The sequence below is a fragment of the Callithrix jacchus genome, chromosome 13 (genome assembly GCF_049354715.1).
Source record: "Callithrix jacchus isolate 240 chromosome 13, calJac240_pri, whole genome shotgun sequence".
Taxonomy (NCBI): domain Eukaryota; kingdom Metazoa; phylum Chordata; class Mammalia; order Primates; family Cebidae; genus Callithrix; species Callithrix jacchus.
In genome coordinates, this window is record NC_133514.1 from 74,797,441 (window position 1) to 74,821,325 (window position 23,885).

Below are 23,885 nucleotides of genomic sequence, written 5' to 3' on the forward strand. Positions count from 1 at the left end.
TCCACCTTCCTGCATTTCTACTCCCAGGCTCCATCAGGTGCTAACATATTTCTTTAGGACATTTATGCAAAACTATGCATCCAACAAAGGCCTAATATCCAGAATCTATAAGGAATTTAAACAATTCAACAAGCAAAAACAAATAACTCCATTTAAAAATGAGCAAAAGATAAGAAATTCTTAAAAGGAAACATTCAAGTGGCCAACAAACATATTAAAAAATGCTTCAAATAACTCATCATCAGAGAAATGCATATTAAAACCACGATAAGATACCATCAAATACCAATAGGAAAAGCCATTATTAAAAAGTCAAAAAACAACAGAAGACAAGGAGACACATAGACTGTTGGTGGGAATGTAAGTTAGTTGAGCCCCTGTGGAAACCAGTTTAGAGATTTCTCAAAAAACATAAACCAGATCTACCGTTTGACCCAACAATCCTATTACTGTGTAAATATCCAAAAGAAAATAAATCATTGTACCAAAAAGACATGCACTCTTATGTTCATTGCAGCAATATTCACAATAGTGAATTCATAGTGACACCCAGCTCTGTGTCCAGAACCTCAATCACAGTCACCTAAAAATGACTGGCTTTCAACTCTGACACTGTGCCCTTTCATTAAAGCCTCCTTCCCTTTCACCTTCCACCATCCTCCTCCCACAAAAGTCCCTCTTCAATTTCACAGAGACTTGAAGTCCTCTCTGCTGTCTCCACATTTTCCTCTATCTGGCCTCTGTATAAAATGGTTTGCTAATTTTAGTGTGTGCCTAAGAATTACCAGCTGTGCTTGTTTAAAATGCAGGTGACCGACCACATCATCAAAGTTTGTGTCAGCTGAATGTGGGTCAGTTGGGTCAATTGACCCAAAAGTGACAGTTTGGGTCAAGTTTACGGCCACTGGGTTTACCCAAACACATTTCAGCAGCTTAAACTACCCACCATTGAGGAAAAGCTAGAACCCACTCTCCAAACCCCTCTAGCAGGTAGGAGTGCTCATGTGACCAAACGTACCTGTAGAATGGAAACAGTAGCAAACAACGTAAGGACAAGGGTACTTTGCAAAACTATCTTTCAAGTAAAAGTGGTGGCAGAAGCTTCTAGCTTTATGGAACCAAAAAGTGGCACTTCCGGTTCCCAGACCTGAGCAATCCTGGTAGGAGGTGTGAGCCCAGACAAGTAAAAGGAGATGCTTCGAAGTGGTCTGAGTCTTGATCTGGCTGCTCAATCTCTCAACCTAATTCTCTAGACACCCAGGTTGTCTCTGGGCTAATATATTTTCATGAATTCTTTTTTCTCTTATATTAGATAAAGTATATTTTACAGTTTGCAACCAAGAACGCTGACTTTCGCAAACAGTCTAGGGTTTAGCTCAACCTTCACCCAATCACAGTACCTACACATCCACAAACACCTTATCCACCACCCCTCAACCTGCCACACCTGGGCTACAGGTCCCAGCCTCGGAGCAGCAATTACCCATGCTCCAATTCTCTACCTAATAAACAGCACTGAAGAAAGCACATAAGCATATAGATTAATACCATCACTTAAGTAGCAATACCTAACATGCTGCCTCAAGCACAATAAGCTTTCAGCAAAAACAAGTGTCACTTTTTTTTTGTATTGTGACTCCACCAGGATGGGGCAGGGGCTCTCCAGGCTAATCTGTTAGTCGCCTTTTATTTATAATTGGTTGACTCCACTTTTCATTGCCTACAACAAGTTTTTTAATACTTACTCCTCCCGTTCAAGCTGCTCAGTCCTTCCTGGCCATCCCCTCAGGGACATGCAGCCTCCTGCTTTACCAGGGAAACAGTAGCAGCAGGCACAAGTGTCTCCACCTCATCTCCCAATGAACCGAGGGCTTCCTCAGGGGAGGAGGGGTTCCTCAGGCTTTCCACACTCACTCTTCAACCTGAGGCATTGTCTCCTTTCACTTTCTAACCTGGCTCTGTGGAGACCTCCTTTGTGCTTCTCCTTCATCCTGCCCAGCTCTCTTCTCTCCATCCTTTCTTTCCATGATGCCTACAACAGGCTCGAGTCCATCTCTTCTTAAAGAGCTTTTCTGTTACCCCCACCTCCTCCAGCTCTTTTACCCCATTCTCCTTCCCTTTGCGCCAAACTTCTTTCACCTGTGGTCATCACACACATCTGACTCACTTCTCAGGACAGTCTACTTTGCTTCTTTCCCAACCGCTTTACTGAAATCGGGCTTGCTGGGGTCTCCATCCATTTTTTGCACCAATTAATGGCCCTTTCATGGTCCCTCACTCTCCCTGCTGTCTGGAGGTGTGTGACAAGACAAAGCAGTCTCTTTCTGGGATGTGCTCCTCCCTGGCCCCCCAGACACCACCCTCTGGCTTCTCTAGGTTCCTGTCTCGCTTTCTTCTGTGAACTGCCATTCACCCCACAAGTACAGATCTTCTCAGGGACTCACTCTCAGCCTTCTTCCCATCTCACTTCCTCCAATCTTCAGTCCACATCGGACTCCAAGTTAACCCTCCTGAACTTCAAACAAAACAGCCCGAACGTAACTCATTCACTTCCCCATCTTCCAAATGTGATGTTTACCCTGTACACTTCAGTTCATGGTCACCAAGTCAGAAACCTGGAAATTAACCCTCACTCCTCAATTAGTCACCACATCTGGCCAATGGCACCCAATAGGTCATTTTTTGTGCCTCCTCCTCTCTCCAACGCCACCGCCTTGGCACATGCCTTGTCGTTTCCTCTCGGCTCCCTGCAGCAAGCTCCTCATTGGTCTCCTGGCCATCCCAGTATTTCTCCATTCTCACCCATTTTTCAGCTTCTCATCTGAATAACCTTCCTAAAATACAATCCTAGTCCATCATTCACCTGACTAAAGCCTTCGATGGTTCTCCATTTCCCTAAAGCAGTGAGGTTTTTTATTTTTGCTTTTGGCTTTTTTTTTGCCCCTAGACTCTTTGAAAATCATGCACTCTTATCTGTGAGAAATGCACACAGGCTCATAAATCAACCCTCTGCATATAAGCTCACAGGCTCTGCTCCCGCCGAAGCTCACCTCACGGATGCCAAGGAATGATGGAACCCACAAGGCTCTCGGATTCCTCAGTCCTTTACACAAGACCCTTCTGGCCGGCTTCATTTCCCATACATATCACTTACACACCCTCTCTGGGCAGAGCTGACCACTATCCAGTACGGGAATACACACAGTCTCCTCGTGCTGATGCTGTTCTCAGCTATCTTGTAAGACCCAGTTCTAATGACGCATCTCTCTGACACTGTCCTTCCCCTTCCAGAATAAACTGCTGTTTGCCTTTTGTCACAGTCATAACCTTTTCATAACATGCCTTTTCCAAGTGTGTTCCCTGCTCCGAGGTGCCACACACATGACCATGTTCAGCTTTCCCTTTCCCTTGCCTGCTTCTATGAACAACACTGGGCCCACTGCATAGCAGCTGTCGTCCATCAATGACTTGTTGACTCTAAAATGGCTCCCATCTCATTTTTTTTTACGATAAACATATGTATAATGGTTACATTAGCATTACTTGAGTTTTGCTGAAGTTTGTTTATCTTTTCCTTTTTTGCTGATTTTCATTTGAATTATTTAAATTCACCTCAAAAATTCCTTGAAGCTTTTGTTATATTCATAAGGTTAGCAACTATAGAAACTATTAGAGTTAAACCATAAAGGGAACTATTCCACAAATAGTAAGAACAGAATATATAAGGTCACTGCAAATGCATTCTATTTGAATAAGAATTAAAAGATAGGAAAACTAAAGGTAAGTCTATTTTCAGTCTAATGCAGAGTATGCAATTGACATTTTCCATTTCTACCTCACTCATACAAATGAAAATCAAAACATCCACACTAAGCACTTATTAATTTTTAGCCTTCAACAAGGTGAAACTTCTATTTTACTTTGTTAGCACAAAGAATCTTACATAAATCCAATAAAGCTGAATGTGGATTTGCTCTTTGGAGAATCTGTAAATACTAACAAGGAAGAAGTATTCACTCATACTCTTCATATAAAAAAATACACATTAAAATAGATTTCATAGTGTAATTAGCCACTATTGAATATGAAACACTGCTGAAATGTATGAAACACATTTTATCTGAATTCCAATTTGAAAAATTCACTTCATTTTTACAGAAATCCAGTGCCAGTGTTTCCATTGCTATACTAGGTAAAAATCAAAGAGGTTTATAACAGGATAATCAAATACACTCATGTTAAGCTTTAACTTCACGTTTAGTGACTGTAAGTAAATATCACTCATACTTGAATGGTTTTCATCCAAGTAGATCTAATTCTTACACAAATCCCTTCTAATTATTATTTGGGAAAGACTCATATTCAATTTATTTGTGTGACTATCATAATAAGATTTTATACTTGTGCATTTTATCACATTGTTCTCTATTATCAATGAAAACTACCTTTTTAAGTAAAAAAATTTAAGGATGCATAGCTTAGAGTAAAACTTCCAAATTCCATACATCTCTCCTAGGTGTCTCATTCCCTTGACCACTCTAAAGTCCAGCTCTATTATTCAAAGAAGTAGAGAGAAGGAAAGGGAGAATCAAATTAATGCCTCTCAAACTTCAAGCACTGTGCTTCATTCAATCCTTTCCACATTCTGCAGGTGACATCAGAATCCCAGGTTTTACAGACAGGTACACTAAGTCTTCACTTTGTGGAGGTCACAGGACTAGTGAAGTGCTCTGTTGGGCAGCTCATGCAAGGCTCTCTCCGCAGAAGTCTCGTTATGTTGGCTGCACCCCTGGCTCCTTTCTAAAGCCTTATCTGTATGTGGCTGTATTTTCTACCAAATCACCCTACCACCATGGCCAGTACTAACTGGGCACAGGATTGGGGCAGGACCCAAAGTTGGCAACCCATGAGAGGACCTGCTGTGAAAAGATGACTGGCCACACCAGTATGATTCTCTCTTACAAAAGAATGCAAGGATCCCAGGGAAGCAGGAAGAAGGGGCAGTAGCACTGAGGCCCTTCCCCATCCCCTGGTGAAAAGGCAGTGCACAGCGGCCACACATGACGCAATCTCTCAAGCGCCATGACAAAGAAGGTACAATGGGCTGTAGGGCTGAAGGAGAAGAGTACCAGCATGAGGAACTGGCAGACACATGCTTTGAAATAGAGTTTAATTAGTACTCATAAAGCACTAATTAAAGAAAATGGCAACTAAACCAAGAACAGAAAGATTTCCTGAAACTATAAACCTTGAATATGCAAATTATGAAAATGAAATTATTGTAATCAATATTTCAACAGAACATTACCCAGTGGTTTCAGCATTATACAGATAAAAATACTCATTTTTAGGAAAACAAGGCTGCAGTAACAAAGTAACAGTAGCCACAAAAATCACTGAGTTTATATCAATTTATATACACCAATATAAATTGGTATAGCTGCTGCTTTATTATGGTACAGGAAAGAGACAGTAAGATTAGAATAACCTGAAAAAATTTTTTTAATACCAGGGCCCAGGCCTACTACTCTGGATCAGCAGGTCTCAAGACATGGTCCGAGGCTCTGTGGCAGCAACATCACCTTGTGGGACCTGTTAGAAATGTAGATTCTCAGGCCCACTCCAGACCTGCTGAGTCTGAAACTCTGAAAGCAGGACCAGCAATTTGACAAGACAATCCAGATGATTCTGAGGTACCCTCAAGTCTGAAAGCCACAGCCTTAGATGATCTTAAAAGGTCAATATTTCTTTTTATTATTGATATATAATATCTATCAACAATAAACTAAGACAAATCCTACATATATGATAGGCAGAAGCTGATTTCCTCAATTAAAAAAGCTCATGTAAAGAATACAAAATACAGATACAAAATACATCAGAATGTGGATAAAAATGCAATTCAAAAAGATGTTTATTTAAATATTTAATTATCTCAAATCCAAGATACAAACTTATATGTACAAAGTATGCTTAAAAATCATGAGGCAGGGGTAGAAGACATACAAAAAGAATGCCAAAATAATACCTGTGTGACTTCTGAGTGTCGAGAGTACAGCATAGTTTTTTTTTTTAAATAATGATAATGTATTATCTTCATAATTTAAAAACTATATAAAGTACAGTAGCTTTATCATTACCACACATTACACATAAAGGTTAAAAACAAAATAGTAAAATCATTAGAAGGAAATAAATGATCCTCAGGGTACGAAAAGCTTTTAAGACCAAAAAAAGGCAAAACCAGTTAAGTAAAGTGATTAAAACATTTGAAATCATAATTTTAAACTTCCATAAAATAAAAGACAAAACGAGAAACCCAGGAATGTGAAAAGATGCTTATGAAACACACAGCAGACAAAAGGCCACCGCCAGAATATAAAGAATTCCTAGAGATCAATACCAATACCAAATAACCAACCAGGAACTGATAAAGCCCATGATGCAGCAAGTCACAGAGAGAAAATTTAAAATCACAAACACGGAAAACTCACTCAAATCCACCAGTAATGAGGGAAGTGAAAATGGAAACAATAAGAAACCATTTGTTAATCTTTCAGATTAGCAAGAATTTAAAAGTCCATCAATGTCAAAGTGGTACATTCATGCTTGGATGTTAGGGATATAAATTGGTATAGCTGCTTTTGAGAGCAATTGACAAAACCTGGAAAAACTGAGCCAACCTACCCAGCAATTCCACCATGAGCCATCAACCCTGAAGTACACATACATATATGCAAAGGAAAACCCACACTCTGTTGTTCTTTATACCAAATATATATATACATAAATTTTTGTTGTTGTAGCTATTTTGTGATAGCAAAAAAGTTGAAACAACCTAAATGTAAATCAATGGGGAAACAGGTAAATGAGATGTGATGCATTTATACAAAGACATACTACACAGTCATATTTAAGGGAAATAAATTAGGTCTATATGTAATAACATAGGCAGTTCTCAAGAAAGCATATGAAAAAGCAAGTTATAAAAATGAAAGGTACGGTATAAGACCAATTTACATAAATACCCCTTCGAAAGAATATCTATTTTCTATAGAAACATCTACGTAAAAAACAATTTCCATAACCTGTAAAAATACACAGCAAACTCTCAGTGGAAGTAAGGTTACTTCTGAGGAAGAAATGGAGAGCCAGCATTGGAGAAAGTGATCAAAAAGGACTGGCTTAATCAGGAACATTTTAACATATTCAAAAGGAGACTACAGATTAGTTACTCTCTTAAACACTGTTTTAAAAGAATTTGGACATAAGTAAATCAAAGTATTAGTTTTTAAAACTTGGTGGGAGAAGTATGGGTATTTGTCATTTTCCCCTTAGTATTTTTCTTTAGCTTTTCAATCATCTCCCTTCAAAAAGCACTTTGCCAAAAAAAAAAAAAAAATTCAAATAACATGCTGTGTAATATGAACATTAGCACCCACAGTAATGACCTGATCCTGATGTGCTCATATCATGTGGTTTTTATGACTGTACAACACAAGTAAACAGTTAAGTCACAATTAGATGACGACTTACGCATGTAAGGCAGTTTTTCTGGACAGGGGAGGTATGGTAAATACGTGAAGTTTTCCGGAAGATACGTTGTTGTTTGAACAAGATAATCACTTGAATTATTGCCTTCAGGATAATCTTGGAGAGAGAGAAAAGAGTTACAAAAAAAAAAATGCCTTTTGCTTTGTCCCTGGAATGAAATATGTCACTGTCTCTGTGAGAAAACAACAACATACAATCTACAGAAGTACTTCAAATCAATTATCTTTAAAGAACTAGAGAATAGCAAACTGCTGCTGAGAACAGACCTCTCAGCACAATTTCCAGGAGATATCTAGAGAGCAGTACACCCTTATCCTTGCACACAGACATAGCAGTCCCATTTGCAACCACATGAGAACACCTGCTCCCATCCCTCCCCTGGCTGAGCTAGATCTAAAGGGAATGTGAAAGTATACGGAATCCCCTCCACTATGGCACAGCTAAGGGTATTCCAAACCGCCACATGCTGTTACTAGCATCCACAGAGCAGAGGGGTGGGAGTAATGTTTTCTTACCACCTCACCCTGTAGAAATGAGATTTACCCACTCAACTTACTTTTGTAATACAGCTTATTTTAAACCTTTAAATTAGTCATTCCCAGCCTGTGGGCTGCAGCCCCGTGGGAACCCTAGAGCTATTATTACATTAGGTCCATTATCTTTAGAGTCAGCAAGATAAACTGCACAAAGGGCACCAAAGTCAAATGTCTGAGTTCAAATCCTTGCTCCAACGCACAGTAGCTGTATGATACAGGGCAGGACACGAAGTAGGCATCGCTTCCCATCTATGCCTACTTCATACTGTCATTTTTAAACTTCAATAAAAGGAAATGTGTAAAACACAGAGAACAATCCCAGGCCCAGATAAATAGTTAATAATTGTAGCTATAAGTGATTAGAGATGAGCACCTGACCCATGAGACAGTCACAGACTTGGGATTTTTGAACATGGAACCAGAAAGATCACATTTCAGTCCCTTTCTGGAGCAAAGTTCTGAGATACAAATCTAGGAACCATGACAGGCAGGTTTCCTGTTTTGTAGGGAAGCTGGCCTAAGAGAATGACATCAACATGCATGAGTAAGAAATGAGAGATGCAAACAGTTCATTAAACTACTGTCTGTCTCCTGGATCTGTCTGTCTCTGTACCACAGAGAGTGAAACTCAAGCAGACACTTTAGGAAAATGTAAAGATATCCTTTGAATCTTGAGTAATCTACTCCAATGAAAGAGAGTGTAAAAGCTAAACCCTCTGACCCACAGGCAAGTAACAGAATCCTGCAAATTAGATACAAAGTATGTGAGAGGAGCCAAAGAAACTAAGCATCTCCCCTGCACACCTTTACCTCACATCAATACTCAGTCATCATCACAATGGAGTTGGTGGGGATGCAGCATGGGAGCCAGGTCTCTTCATGGCAGAGACCCAGGCCACCTGCAAGCCTGTCAAATGAAAGAGGCCCTACCATGGCTGTTAAGCAGAGGGTGTTGGGGATGGACAAAGGTTCCAGGCTGGGTACCAAGGAGGAAACAGAAGCCACAAGGTCCAATTCCAAAGAACTACATGGAAACCCCAGTTTTGAATTTCACAGGGCATCAGTAAGGCGTTAAGGTAAATGCATTCCCAGAAAACCCCAACATAATAGAGACCAACGATGGTACAACTGCTAAAGCCTATTCTACCAGGAAGTGGGAAAGCCCCAGTTTGACAATTCTCCCCAATGTCTCTCCCTGGAGGAGTGATGGAATGCCCTTCACAAGGAAAACCCTCCAAATGACAAGGGGAGGAGAAATTCAGTGGACAATTAATTGTTTTGTATGCCAAGTGATACACCAAGACCACAGACACTGCTCTGGTAGCCCATGCTCAGTGTATTCCCCATGTGTCTGAAACATTTAAAAATATGAAGCAAAAGCAAGCATAAGGAAGTCCAATAAAGTTCCGATTCTTTTCCTTTAATTTTTTTTTTTTTTTGAGACAGGATCTTGCTCTGTCATACAGGCTGGAGTACAGAGCTGTGATCACAGCTCATTGCAGCACTGACTTCCTGGGCTCAAGTGATCCTCCTAACTCAGCCTCCCAATTATTAATAGCTGGAACTACAGGCATGCACTACCACAGCCAGCTAAGTTTGTAGTTTTTTGTAGAAACAGAGCCTTGCCATGTTGCCTAGGCTGGTCTCCAACTCCAGGGCTCAAGCAATCCTCCTGCCTCAACCTCTCAAAGTGTTGGGATTACAGGCATAAGTCACCACACCTGGCTTGATTCTTCACTTAAGATGTTTTTAATATATATATATCTAGATATGTGTCACATTTCAAGTTTTTTTTTTTTTTTTTTTAAAAAAAGGTTTCCTTTTTATGGGGACTCCTACTTTGCTAGTGGCAGGAGGGAGTGCAACCAGCATGAATTGGGTTTCTGTTCTTCCCAACAAAACTGCTTAAGATTACTATTGTTATGAGTTTTGTTACAATGTCTAGTCAAATTCTTTGATTTATAACTTAAAGTTGCATATTTATCTTCAATATTCCTGGAAAGGAAGATAAGACATTCTTATTTGAGAGAAACAGTAAAAGAAAAAAACAAACAAAAAGAATTCTTAAAAATAAGTTTGCCAAAATTTTAAAAATCAAATCAAAGCACTGTAATAAAGTCAGAGCAATCTCCCAGAAAGATAGAAAGCAAATAAAAAGAATTGGAAAGCAAGAGAGAAATGATAATACATAATAGGAGTTCCAAACAGAAAGAAAAATAGCAAGAAGAAAAATTATCAAAGAAATAATATAAAAACATTTTGGAGAATTGAAGGATAAGACATTCCATATTGATAGGACTGTCTGCTCCCAGCAAGAGAAGAAAAGCAAAGCTCCAAGATGCTCTTTGTAAAATTTAACAATACAAAAAAGATCCCAAAAGTCTCCAGAAAGAAAAAACTGGTCCATGAACAGTAACTGCAACCAGGATGTTCAACAGACTTCTCAAAAGCAGCACTGGAAGAGAGAAAACAATGGCACAGGAATTTTGGAAACCCCCCCTTAGTGTGGTCAACTCACGTGCCTAAGGAGCTCAGGCAAAATCAGTGACAGACTAAGGCGGCTCCACAAATTGGGGGAAAAAAAGAGTTAACAAGTAACATCAACAAAAATAAACAGATCTACAAAACAAACATAATTACAACTAGACTCAGGAAAACAAACAAACCATTATCTACACACTCTTTTAACAACATCAACAATATTGATTTGTACTTAAATTGTGACACAATTATACTGGGGATAAAAATAGGTAAAACTGGGTGAGGCTATACTATGAAATGTCTTTCTTCCATAACAAGAGTAGTTAAAATTGATAAATCAAGAAACAGCATGATAGAAACATAAAGATAAATACATAATAAACTGTTAGTTCTCTGAGGACTGGAACTCAGAGAGGAGTGAACTAGGAGACTGTTATTATACTCTTTTCTACTCTTAAGATATCAAAAGTTCTACTTAAAAATGCAAGAAAGTTATTTAGTTTGTTTTTCAATATGAATAAATGAGCAGTTAAAACAATAAATACAGAATGGCAAGTTCTTCACAAATTAGCTAATATGCGCTCTCTCTCTCTCTCTCTCTCTCACACACACACACACACACACACACACACAGAGTTCATATGATAGCTTTTGTTGCACATACCACCATAAAGAAAAGATGAGCTAGCTATATAGAGATGATAATTTTTCTGAATCTCTTCAATTTTTATTAAGAATATACTATACACTACACAGTCACAGGAATGAGACAACAAATAAGGTTGTCCTTGGATGTTCAACTATGATATAACAATATTTTAAAATACAAAAAAAATAAAATGAGTAAGTTTGTCCCTGGGGGTCATCTTCCTTGAGGTGTTCCAAGGCTCATTTTCTTATAATCCTGAAGCAGAAAAATATTTACATTTTCATGCAATACTCAAATAATTTGTTGACATCATGCATTAACTTTAAGAGTATTTTCCCTGTAATCCCAGCACTTTGGGAGGCCGAGGCGGGTGGATCACAAGGTCAAGAGATCGAGACCATTCTGGTCAACATGGTGAAACCCCGTCTCTACTAAAAATACAAAAAATTAGCTGGGCACGGTGGCGTGTGCCTGTAATCCCAGCTACTCAGGAGGCTGAGGCAGGAGAATTGCCTGAACCCAGGAGGCGGAGGTTGCGGTGAGCCGAGATCGCGCCATTGCACTCCAGCCTGGGTGAAAAGAGCGAAACTCCGTCTCAAAAAAAAAAAAAAAAAAGAGTATTTTCTTATTCTGCATAATTTATTAATTCTTATAATTAATGTTTGGGCTCCTTCTCTTAGCCACATGCTATAATTCTTTAAACCCACATCCAACTCACAGAAGTGCTTGGCTCTCTAGACATTTTACAAAACAATTAACTCCTTCTGGGGAGTCAGATGGCAACAGGAGGGCCAGAGAGAATTCTTCCAGTTTTTATTTTAGTGCTAAAATGGCTGAATCACAAAAATACACATTCCATCACTTTTATCAGTTTTTAAAGAACCAAATTTTTTAAGTGCCTTCAAGTTATGCAATATCATTATATTCATCTGATTGAATACAAAGTTTTAGAGCTAAACATGTGCTGTTCTTGGCCATACTGTAAGGAGTTCAACTCACTGCCAGACTTAGAAAAACACCTCCACACTCCCTGAGTACTCTGTCCAGTGGTATCTGTGTCTTCCCAATGTATTATGCATATATAGTATATCCACCACCCCGGCCACTACTCTGAATATCTTTTAATTGAAATCAAATTGTCTTCAATTTCTAGCACCTAATAAAGTACCTACAACACAGTAGGAACATACTGTAAATAAATACCTCACAAATGATAATACAGTCAATAATTAATCTTTTGGAGATGATACCATAATAAACCCACAAAATCACTGTTCCTACAAAAGTGGTTAGGTAAGCAATGGTCCATCATGTATAACCACTGTTTTCAAAGTCAGGAACCATTTAAAAGGTTGTGCATGACAGATGCATTTGAGATCCACCACAACTGCTATAAAAGGTAGACATTATTTCATCTAATGAATGGATAAAAATAAAATGAGCTCTAGGCCCCTTGCTTTCTTCCTCCCTTCCAGAAACACAACCAAAGAAAAGGGAAACAAAGAATGAAAACTGCCAGATGGATCCCCTACTAATTCTCACTGGACCTTATCACCTAAAGGAGAAGGAGAACAGGACCAAAGAACACCCTTTAATGGCTTTATTTTCCTGCTAAACAGCAGCTTAAAACAGGTGTTAGAAACCAAGGAGAGTTCTAGTCTGTTTCCCACTAACTTGACTTGTCAGTTCGGCATTGTCTGGGCAACTCACTTCATGTATCCATCGAAGAGGAAGCTTGCTGGATTATTTCCAACAAACCTATCCACTCTAACATTGCATGGCCCTTATCTGCTTCAGTAATTAGGTGAATTCACTGAATACATCTTGTTTTCATAATTTGACTGGGCTCTGTGGGCTACATGGCACCATTTGATTATGAAAGTATATGATTTCTTTACAAAAATAGTATACATCTATTTATATTTGATGCCACAGACAGGTATTAAAAACCCCTTTTGAAAATCAAATGTGCTCATAACTATCACAACCTATTTATCATTTAGTGTTAAATTTTAAATGAGCCACTGCATATTAATCAATTCTCCTCTAGAGCTCAGTTCTTTTTGGACACCTTATAGGCCATTATCTTCTTCTTTGGAGATTATATCTATAGAAGTCTATGTAGAAATAACCAGTTGCATTATAAATAACTATTTATGTTTCCATTTCTCCCAGATGCCAAGAGATTCTCATATAAAGGGAAACTGTTTTTCTTAATATTGTGTCTCCAGTAGCTGGTTAAATATACTAACTATAATTATTATTCAGTAAATGTTGGCTAAATGAACATGGCAGAGCCTCATTGCTCACTCAAACTCCATTTTTTCCTTTCCCCTTAGGTAACCCTAGTTTCACTAAAGTTCCAGCATACCCAGGTCAAAGACTGTATTTCCCGGTGTTATCGCATGTGGGCATGCACTTAAGTTCTAGCCAATTAAATGGATGAGGAAATACTGTGTGGGACCTCTGGGAAGGCTCCAGAAAAGGGGGTACCTTATTTGTTCTTCTTTGCTCTCCCTTTCCTCCTTCCTACTGACCCAAGTTCAAACACAAAGATGGTGCTGAAGCAGCCATCTTAGACTATGAGTTCATCGAGCTACATGACAGACAGCAGAAAATGAAAAGTATGTGATGACTTACTTTAAGGAGTCTCCACATCAGCCACATATATCTAGCTTGCAGAGTTCTTTCACATGAGAACAGAAAGCCTCACATGTTTACCCCACCACAGACAGGTCTCTCTTACATCCAAACCCAATTCCTAATGTATACAATGACTGTTTCCTGAGAACAGTTTTACCATCAGTAAAGGAACCCTATGAAAAGTTTTCAAAGGTTCATAAAAGTAAGCAAACTTTAATCAAAGTATGCATTGGTTCTTTGGTCTTTATTGAAACTATAACTTGGTGAGAGAAAGGATTTCTCTGGTCTTTTTGTTTGTTTGTTTGTTTTTGTTTTCGTTGCAGGGTACGATAGGAAAACACTGTCTTGCCCAGGTAATTATTCCTCCTAATCAAGCTCAACATCCGCACATATCCTTTATTCATTCTCCAGGAAAAACAACCTGATATGCACAAATTTTTATCATTCACACAAATACACCAATTCAAAGATGTTTATTTCCTTTCAGCTGAAAAAACTTTCAGTCAACATTTTTACAATCAACTTATTCAACCAACACAAATCCTACAGAAGCTTCTAAAAGGTTTAAATTTCTAAAATTGACCTACTATTCAGAAGACTCATTCATCCTAAAGAACAGTTAACGAGACTTTTACTGTAGTATTAAAACATCAACTATGTTGAGACAGTCCTTCTAAAAAAAATTCCCTCAAGGTTAAAAAATTAAAATAAAACAAGAGTGTTTTGATTTGTGACATCATAAACATTTTAGGCAAATGACTAGAATGGATTTTATAAAAGCACATGTGCTATTAAATTGATATCAATATGTCACAGTCTTAAATATTTAGAAGGGTCTAAAACTACTACCCGCCTTGACATACCTGTAAGAAAGAATACCTACAGTTGGAAAACAGACTTCTCTTAGTAGAACGTGTAGGTTTACAGTGACACAAGGAAGAATTATTAATACAAATTAAATCTTTAATTTTAACTGTTCAAAATGAGACCATAAAGAGTGCGAAAACTGAAAACCCCACTGAATCCCTTAAAGTAACACCTAATAATACTTTGGGATACACTGTGGCAAAACTGCCATAAAAGAGCTTTAACATTCTTCCACAGTAGTTAAATCTATTTACATCGATTCTGCCATCATTAAATCATTTATTCAGCCTATTAGATTTTAGCATCCTGGGATTCTAATGGAGATTCTATTTCCAGGTAACATTTTACAAAGACAATAGCAGCTACCAATTTCCAATTTTATAAAATTTCTCCTTTAGCTCATTAAAAAGGCCATAAAACTATTAACGATCTTCTATAATTAAAAACAACTATTTTCTAGACCTAGTTGGAAAAACAACTTAGGAACTAGAATGAACATAGAGATGGTAGTATGGCTCATGAAGATGAATAAATTATTCTCTGGTTAATTTCTCTTAAATACAATATATGAACTGAAAATGTTGAAGCAGCTTTCTATATTTTAATTTGTTTGTAAGAATTAAGAATCTGCACCAAACCCCATCACTTTTGTGACCACACCTTCATATATCCTAAAATAGGTAACAGTCTTGATTTGAACAGTAAAATAATCTACCAGGATACTTAGGGGAAGATACCTTCATGTTTAACAGGAAGTTACCTGAAGGCAAAACAGACTGTAAAATATTTGGCTGACTGCTTTACGACAAGGGGTTAAGCAGAAAGTAGTCTTACCTGTACCGTTGAGCGTACTGTTTTTATTCGTGTATAGTCTGATCATATGACCTATTGTTTTCACATTTTCTCTCAACATTATACCTCGAGCTTGTACCATAAAGAGATATGTGTTGGCTACAAAAGAAAAATAGAGAAAGAATGTCATAGCTCAGTAAGCTTTTTTTATTTAATAAAATAATATTCAGATTTGGTGAAGTGCCCAATAAATATAAACCAACTCAATCAGCACATTCAAAAGGAAGATAGAAATATAAAATATTGCCTACTATAAAAACTTACAAAAACTGATTTTTAAAAACAAAACAAAAAAATAATGTGGAAATATCTGTCAAATAGAATGAAACTAACTGAACAAAGTGTCATAATGAACCCCGACATCCATAAGTGATTTTCTACTATAAAATATACTTAGATATTTCAAAAAGGCATTTTATTACAAGTACTCAATCCTACAGTTATAAAATTCAGGTTATATATTAATTTCTTCATACCAAAAACTTCACAAAGGCTAGGATTCCTTATAAATCCCATAATATCTAGTATGAATAAAGATCTTGCAATGGTCCTGAAAATTCTTGCATGTGTTTGCAGGGAAGAGTGATCTAGGATCAGTATCTGTTTGGGTCATTTCTAAGAGTTAAAGTTTTACACTCCCTTTCAATCACAATTCTATCTACCAGGATCACTAAAAGCAAACAAAATCAAAATCAATGTGCATTTTTAAAGTGAGTCAATTTAATTCTTCACAGTAAGTGCTTCAAAAATAGTCTCCTAATTTCTTCTGCTGGGAGAAACTGGTAAATTAACAAAGATCACAAAAATCCCTAACTTTTGAGATGTCCAGACTCCCCAGAGGCACGGAACTAAGTTTGAAACTCCTTTCCTGGTCCCAGTTCTGTTAGTGCTATGCATAACTTTGTACAGCTCCCTGGATCTCAGTTTCCTCATTTTCACAAGGCAGATGTGCAAGTAGTGCACCCTTCTTTAAAGCCTCTAAACACACAGCCAGCAAATCATAAACTCCATTCAGATGAGAGGCAGCAACTCGCTACCATGGCAAAAGCAAGAAACTGCAAGTCTCAGTTAATGACTCAATTTTAAGATAAGCTGTCTCTGAACACAGACAGTAATGACACTCTCGAAAGATGAATGCTGAATAAAAAAATTAAGAATGCTGACTAATTTTCTGAGTCCTGCTCTACTTTCTCAAGATGGAACAGCGGGATGAGAGAAATATAATGTTTACTACCCTCTTTTCCACTTTTTATGTAAATGTAAACTTGCTCAAAGTACATATGAGCACAGCATAAATAAAACTACTAGAGAAGCAGAGTAAAATAAAACTTCTTTCAACTTCAATCCAGAAAAAAGAGAGAAACAGAAATCCAGGTTTCACATAAGCTTTACAGATGTCATTTTTAAGAGCATGTCTACAGGCTTTCTAAAAAGTAGTCCTATGATTATATTTAACTTGCTGACGTGTGAATTTACTATACTGGGCTACAAATACAACACATTTTCACATTTTTGTACTTAAGTGGACTTTAAAAGAATGAAGAACACAGTCATAAAAAAGAAAAAAATCATGTGCTTTGCCACAGCATAGATGCAGCTGGAGGCCATTATCCTAAGCAAATTAATGCAGGCACAGAAAACCAACTACCGCATGTTCTCACTTGTAAGTGGGAGCTAGACACTGGGTACTCATGAACATAAAGGTGGTAATGACAGAATCTGGGGACTACCAGAAGAGGGAGGGACAAAGCAGGGCATAAGTCTAAAAACTACCTATCAGGTACCATGCTCACTACCGAGGTGACAGGGTCAATCTCACCCCAAACCTCAGCATCATGCAATATACCCATGTAACAAAGCTGTACGTGCATGCCCTGCATCTAAAATAGAAGTTGAATATTTTAAAATAAATAAATAGGCCATATAGGGAAACACTTATTCATACAATTTATTTAATATATATTCATAAGTAAGGTTTGTGGGTTTTTGGCCATCTCTGGTTTTGTTCTTAATGTTACTTTCATAAAATAGACTATACACATTACAATCATTTTCTGAACTCTGAAATAACTGATGTAGTGTGGCAGATATTAAATCCTTAAAAGTCTGAACTGACCTCTCATAACAACTCATCTAAAAGTTGTAATGTCAGGGTGTGGTGGCTCAGGCCTGTAATCCCAGCATTTTGGGAGGCCAAAATCCCAACTGTAATCCCAACTATTCAGGAGGCGAAGGCTGGAGAAACACTTAAACCCAGGAGGTGGAGGTTACAGTGAGCCAGAATTGTGCCATTGCCCTCCAGCCTGAGCAACAGAGCAAGACTATCTAAAAAAAAGCTGTAATCAGACACCTGTTCCAATTCCTCTCTGTTCATGTATTCAATTTGTTGATTTGTTGAATGCCTGCCCTCTGCCAGAAATTGTATTAGATGTATTTCAGTTTCGACTTATTCTTGATTCAATTTGGAGTAATTATTTTGTCCCAGAGATTCAACAGTTTGAGATATTCAAATGAGGTAAAGCCGTGCATGATCTCATATAATTTTTGAATCTCCTCTACTTTTGATTTTTAATTGTGTTTTCTCCCTTTACTTTTCTATTTAAAATTTGAAAATAAACATGTCATCCTTGAGCAGGGGCCATGCTAATCTTCTCTGCATTGTTCCCATTTTAGTATATTTGCTGCCAGAGCAAGTATTCCTTTTTCTTTTTGATAAGACGTGTCATATTTGTATATTCCATTGCTTATATTTAAATAATTTGTCTTGAATATCTCAATTCTGTTTTCCTCTATTTTTAAATTTATTAGTTCCTGACCTCATTCTTATATGTTTAGACTTTTCTTTTTCTAATTTCTTAATCCATTTTCATTTTTTAATAATGAAAATATCTACAACAATAAATTTATCTTTGATAATTATGAAAAACAATGGAAAAAAGAGATGATGAGAAAAAAGAAAACTAAAAGAACAGCCAAGCAAAAATGTAGAAAAATGTTCAACAAAAGACAAGCTAACATTAACAACTCTGAAATGAAGATCCAAAGTTCAACTGAAATGATGTGGGTGGGGCAGCATCACACAGATCACTAACACCACCTGGTTTGCAGCACCTTGGATTATTCAACCCTAAAGTTAAAATGAAATTTGTTGTCAATAATACGAACGTCTTATATTTGTGCTACATCAGACTGTAAAAAGCAAATCTGCCACAAAGTAGTAGAACTCAGCCTAAGTCAAAAAACTTGGACTTCCAGAACTGATCCTGGCCTAAGAAACAAGATGCTAAGTAGAAGCATTCTATGCTTTATTGTGTTTCCCAGAAAATTTTTTTAGATTATGTAACTTGTAGGTAACAAAACTGTTAAGGAAAAAAGGGATTTTTTTTTTTTTGGAATGAGGGTCTCACTCTGTCATCCAGGTTGGAGCTCTATCTTGGCTCACCGCCACCTCCGCCTCCTAGGCTCAAGCAATCCTCCCATCTCAGACAGGCATGGTCTCCTTGTCTACTCTCATCTTACTACTCATAAGTAGCTGCAACTACAGGCAACTGCCACTATGCCCACCTAATTTTTTTATAGAGATGAGGTTTCTCCATGTTGCCCAGGCTGGTCTTTAACTCTTGAGCTCAGGCAATCCACCTGTCTTGGCCTCTCAAAGTGGTGAGATTACAGGTGTGAGCCACTGCACCTGGCCTTAAAAATGATTTTTTGTGGTACCTCTAACAAAGGTGATTTATCAAAAGAGTGCATATACTATTCAACAGATGAATGAGGACTGAAATTAAGAAAAGCTAGATACCAGTTTCTCCAAACAGAAAATCTGTTCATTTATTTCAAATCATTTACAGCTAATTGAGTTACATTCCTCAGGTTAATGGTCCTCATGGGTTTAATCCCTAAAGATCAGAACCCATTAGGGAATGAAATTGTATTTAGAGAGTGGTTAACAGGAAGAAAGTGCTATGTCAAAGTGTTGCAAGATGCACTAAACCAGCACAAGAATGGATCCAACTGTCTGCTTTCCAAATAGAAGACTATGTTAACCCAAACCCAAAACTTGCTTATTAGTAGTAGCATAAAACGTAATGTCTTATTCACTAGTCCTCTGGGTAGAGAAAATCCTTGTCTAAAATTTCTATTCCAATTTATAAGAAACTTCATTTCAGAAAACAAATAGGGACACCTACTATTGCTTAAAGCCATGCTGTTGTGTTCTCTAATTTCATTTTCTATTAGACTCTGCATTGTGAGATATAAATCAAACCTATTTACCCGTTCTGCTTCCCAGGGGGTAAAAAAAAAATCTCAAAAAAAATTTTTTAAAGAATAAAACCTATCTTCAACAGTTTATGAAAGTTTCTAGGCCAGCAGTTCTATCCTGAGTTTGTGAGGCAGGAGATTTATGAACTTGTCTAATTCTCCAGTTAAGAAAATTAAGAGACACATTTGCTATAAAACTGTGCCTCCCAGCCCCTTTCCACATCCAGCTTTGCTCACTGACAGTGCTGTAAGGATTCAAGACAAGGAAACCATGCCTCTCTGCAGGGATCTAGAACTGTCGCCTGGGCTTTGCAGGACACCAACGCAGCATCCCTGTGATCCTGACATCTCTGTTCCTAGCTGCTATGACATGCTGCCACAGTTTCCAGGTCTCTTAACAAAAGTCAAGTGAATAAAGGATTTTGAAAGGGAGAGGATGATGCTGGTCAGGCAATCTGAGATGCGGTTATAATGTAGGACTGAAGCTAAAAGGGGGCTAGAAATACAATTTGGGGAAATAATAAATGTAAAAGGTATAACTATCGTGATAAATTTCCAGAGAAAAAATTATCCAAAAGGGAGATGAGAAGATGAACACCTGATGTATGAAGACAGACAACAAACAGGCAGAACAAAGATAAAAGACCCCGAAGTGAATTAATCTCAGCTTGAGCCCAGTGAAAAAGCTAATGGACTAAAGAAGAGGGAGAGGTCAACTATGTCAACTGCTGCAGATGCTAAGGAGAAAGACTTAAAAACAGCTTTAAAAATTCAGCATATTCTCTTTGTCAGGCATACTTTACTTATACTAACCTATTTAATCCTGACAAGCAACTCTTAAAGGTAGGTACTATTATTCCCATTTTACAGATAAAGAAATTGAAGCATGGAGTTGAATAACTTGCCACAGGTCACACAGTTGTTGGTAAGTGGTAGAGCCAGAATTCAACCCCCAGCAGTCTGGCTCCAGCAAGCTAGCCCTTGACCATCAACCATTTAGCCTCTTTAAAAAGCCAATAGGAGATCACTGTAAGCCTTCAAGAGAGCAGCTTCAGGAAGCAATGGAAACAAAAGGAAAACAGTAAAGATTTCGGTGGATACTAACAAAGTGAAAGCAGCAAGTTTCGGAAAAGGAAAATAAGCGATTAGCAAGGTCAGGGGAAGGTTTTCTGGAAGAGGGCCCTGAGCATGCCTGCAGCCCGAGTGGAAGAAAGAGTGAATAATTTAAGGCACTAAAAGAACAACAGAAAGGAGGGAAATCCCTTTTATTGGCAGGAAAGTTTAAGCAGAGGCTCTGAGGTGCACAAAGGCAGTGCACAGCCAGGGAATGACAATCCACCTTGAGTGGAGATGGGTAGTAACAGAAGTTAGGAAAGTCCAAGTGGATGGAGAGAACAAGAGGTCACTGTGAGGATGAGACATAACTTTTAACAGAGGTGAGAAAGTTCCATAAGTGGAAGGTTAGGGAGGCTGTGATCTGCAGAGGTGCAAGGCAGAGCAGGCCACAACTATGCTGACACCCAAGGCATGGCCAGGCAGAGTGAGGACGAAAGACAAGAGCTGGACATCCTGGTGGTCAACAATGAGGACAGAGATGGGGGACAAAGTGGAGGAGAACATTCAGAATTGAGCACTGACTGCCGAAATCTTCCAGGAATATAGAATCTTGGCGGGCATAGGTTGCTGATGAGCAGGAGATGAATTAACATTTACTAAGTGCTGACTTTGGTCAGGTCCTGAGCTACAGTCCACATATAAATAAATGTAAGTACACATAACACAATTATACTTCATTTAATTCTTACAACCACCTGGAGTTGGTTAAATGGAAATTCCCAAAAAGGTATGCCCACATCCTAATTCCCAGAACTTGTGAATGTGACACTTGGAACGGGGTCTTTGCAGATGTAATTAAACTAAGGATTTTGAGACGAAGAGATCATCTTGGATTACCCAGGTAACCCCTAATTCCAATGGCAAGTATTCTTCTAAGAGAAAGGCAGAGGGAGATTTCACACACCATCACACACACACACACACACACACACACACACACACGAAGGCAATGTGAAGACAGCGGCAGTGATGTGGCCACCAGCCAACACCAGGCACCTGAAGCTGAAAGTGGCAAGGAAGGATTTTCCCCAGAGCCCCAACTGTCCTGCCAACACCTTAATTTCAGACTTCTGGTCTCCATAACTCAAAAAATACACTTGGGGTTTCAAGCTGATGTGTGGGAGTGTGTTATGTTGACCCTAAGAAAATAACACACCACCCCATGACAGGTACAACTTTCTCCATGAGAAGATGAGAAAACAAACTCGGAAGAAAGTTAACATAGGTAGAATTAAGAACTCAGGATTCAAGCACAAGCCTGAGTGACTCCGAGGGGAAGGGATTTGGAAGAAATATTGGTTCAAGGTGACAGAGGACAGGTAGGGATAAGAAAAAATAAATCTTCATTGTTTATTGAAGATTTGAGGGAAACTATAAGTGATAGTTATGAGATATAAAAGTTATGAGGGAAACTATGAGCAATAAACCAGATTTCCTTTAATACAAAAAGGAGAAAGCCAGAAAGGATCCTTAAAAGTTACAGAGGAGAAAATGATTTCCCGTATTATCTACAGAACCCAGGAAACAATACAGACAAAGTAAAAATCTTAATATATACTCAGTATTAACTACAGACATGTGGATCAGGTTATCTCCAAAAATTTCTAATAATTCACAATAATCTAAATATCTGTTTCAGATGCTGAAAAATTGTCTTCTTTCCACATCTAGCCTCTTGTTCAATAAATCCCCAAGAATTACGCATCCATGTGGGTAAAGGAAAATATGTTATCTTCAGTTACAATGGTGTAAACCCCAAGGTTAGGCCAGATTACATATGACATATTATTCATACTAAACCTAGGACTAAGGAAGGTATTACTTGGATTAAAATTTAAAAATCACAAATGTCAAGGCTGTGCCAGGCTGTTTTCTTAAAAAAAGAAAACAAAAATCTTTTATGTCAAAGTGCTTATTTGTGTAACCATAGTGACAATAATTCAAAACCAGGTATGGACTCAAGGAAATCTGCAATGCAATTATTACTAACCTGTAATATCCTTCCCTCTACTTTTCAAGTTATGAGCTGACTAATGAATACAGAGCCTGCAAGAATTCTGTGTTCAGAGTCCCATTTTATCAAACAATAAATACAATGATCACACACAGATCTATTTCGGCTCTTACCTAACAACTCAACAACTCAAGCTTTGCAGATGCAAACACTAAAAATTAACAAGTAATTCTTTTTTTTTTTTTTGAGACGGAGTTTCGCTCTTGATACCCAGGCTGGAGTGCAATGGCGCCATCTTGGCTCAGCGCAACCTCCACCTCCTGGGTTCAAGCAATTCTCCTGCCTCAGCCTCCTGAGTAGCTGGGATTACAGGCACGTGCCACCATGCCCAGCTAACTTTTTGTATTTTTAGTAGAGACGGGGTTTCACCATATTGACCAGGATGGTCTCGATCTCTTGACCTCGTGATCCACCCACCTCGGCCTCCCAAAGTTCTGGGATTCAGATGTCTTTATAACTTCTACTCCGCATTTTAACAATTTTAAGTTATTTTTGGAGATTATTTGTGTTTGAACACTGATCAAGGTTAAACATTTTTAAATAAAAACTGACTTTTCCAATGATCTTACTAAAAATGTTCAGGGGGGAAACATGTTTATCCACCTGTGTTTATTGAGTGTCTACTGTTTACCAAGCAATGTCAAAATTTAAGGGGCCATTTGGCTCCCTCTGTAAAGAACCAAGATCCACAAACTGCCTAAAACATTAGAAAGACTTTTGCAACAACCAGATCATTAGTTCAGCCTACTTTAACCCTAGTTGATAATTTGAAAAGTAGACTCTGAACCTAGTGATAAGAAAACACTATCTAACAAAAGATAACTTTCAGCCCTGTCATTTGCTAACGTACCACATAATTCACTTAAAATTACTATCTAGGTTTTTTAAAGCATGACAGGAGCCCTATGAGAGT

At 38.1% G+C, this 23,885-nt stretch overlaps 1 protein-coding gene and 1 pseudogene across 3 annotated transcripts in view; both read right to left on the reverse strand.

Moving 5' to 3' along the window:
• Window positions 1–23,885, reverse strand: part of B4GALT6 (beta-1,4-galactosyltransferase 6) — a 60,517-nt gene that overhangs the window by 26,855 nt on the left and 9,777 nt on the right. For 2 of the 3 annotated variants that reach the window (XM_078347933.1, XM_002757150.6), the window contains exons 2-3: window positions 15,565–15,681; window positions 7,537–7,650 (exon numbers count right to left, since the gene is read on the reverse strand). Coding sequence is in view for 2 of the 3 variants with exons in the window: in XM_002757150.6 (XP_002757196.1) it covers window positions 7,537–7,650; window positions 15,565–15,681 (231 nt within the window). In the remaining variant the exon portion in view is untranslated. The remainder of the gene's footprint in view (window positions 1–7,536; window positions 7,651–15,564; window positions 15,682–23,885) is intronic. The other variant, XM_078347932.1, reaches the window with a different exon arrangement.
• Window positions 18,183–18,275, reverse strand: LOC118147008 (U6 spliceosomal RNA; annotated as a pseudogene).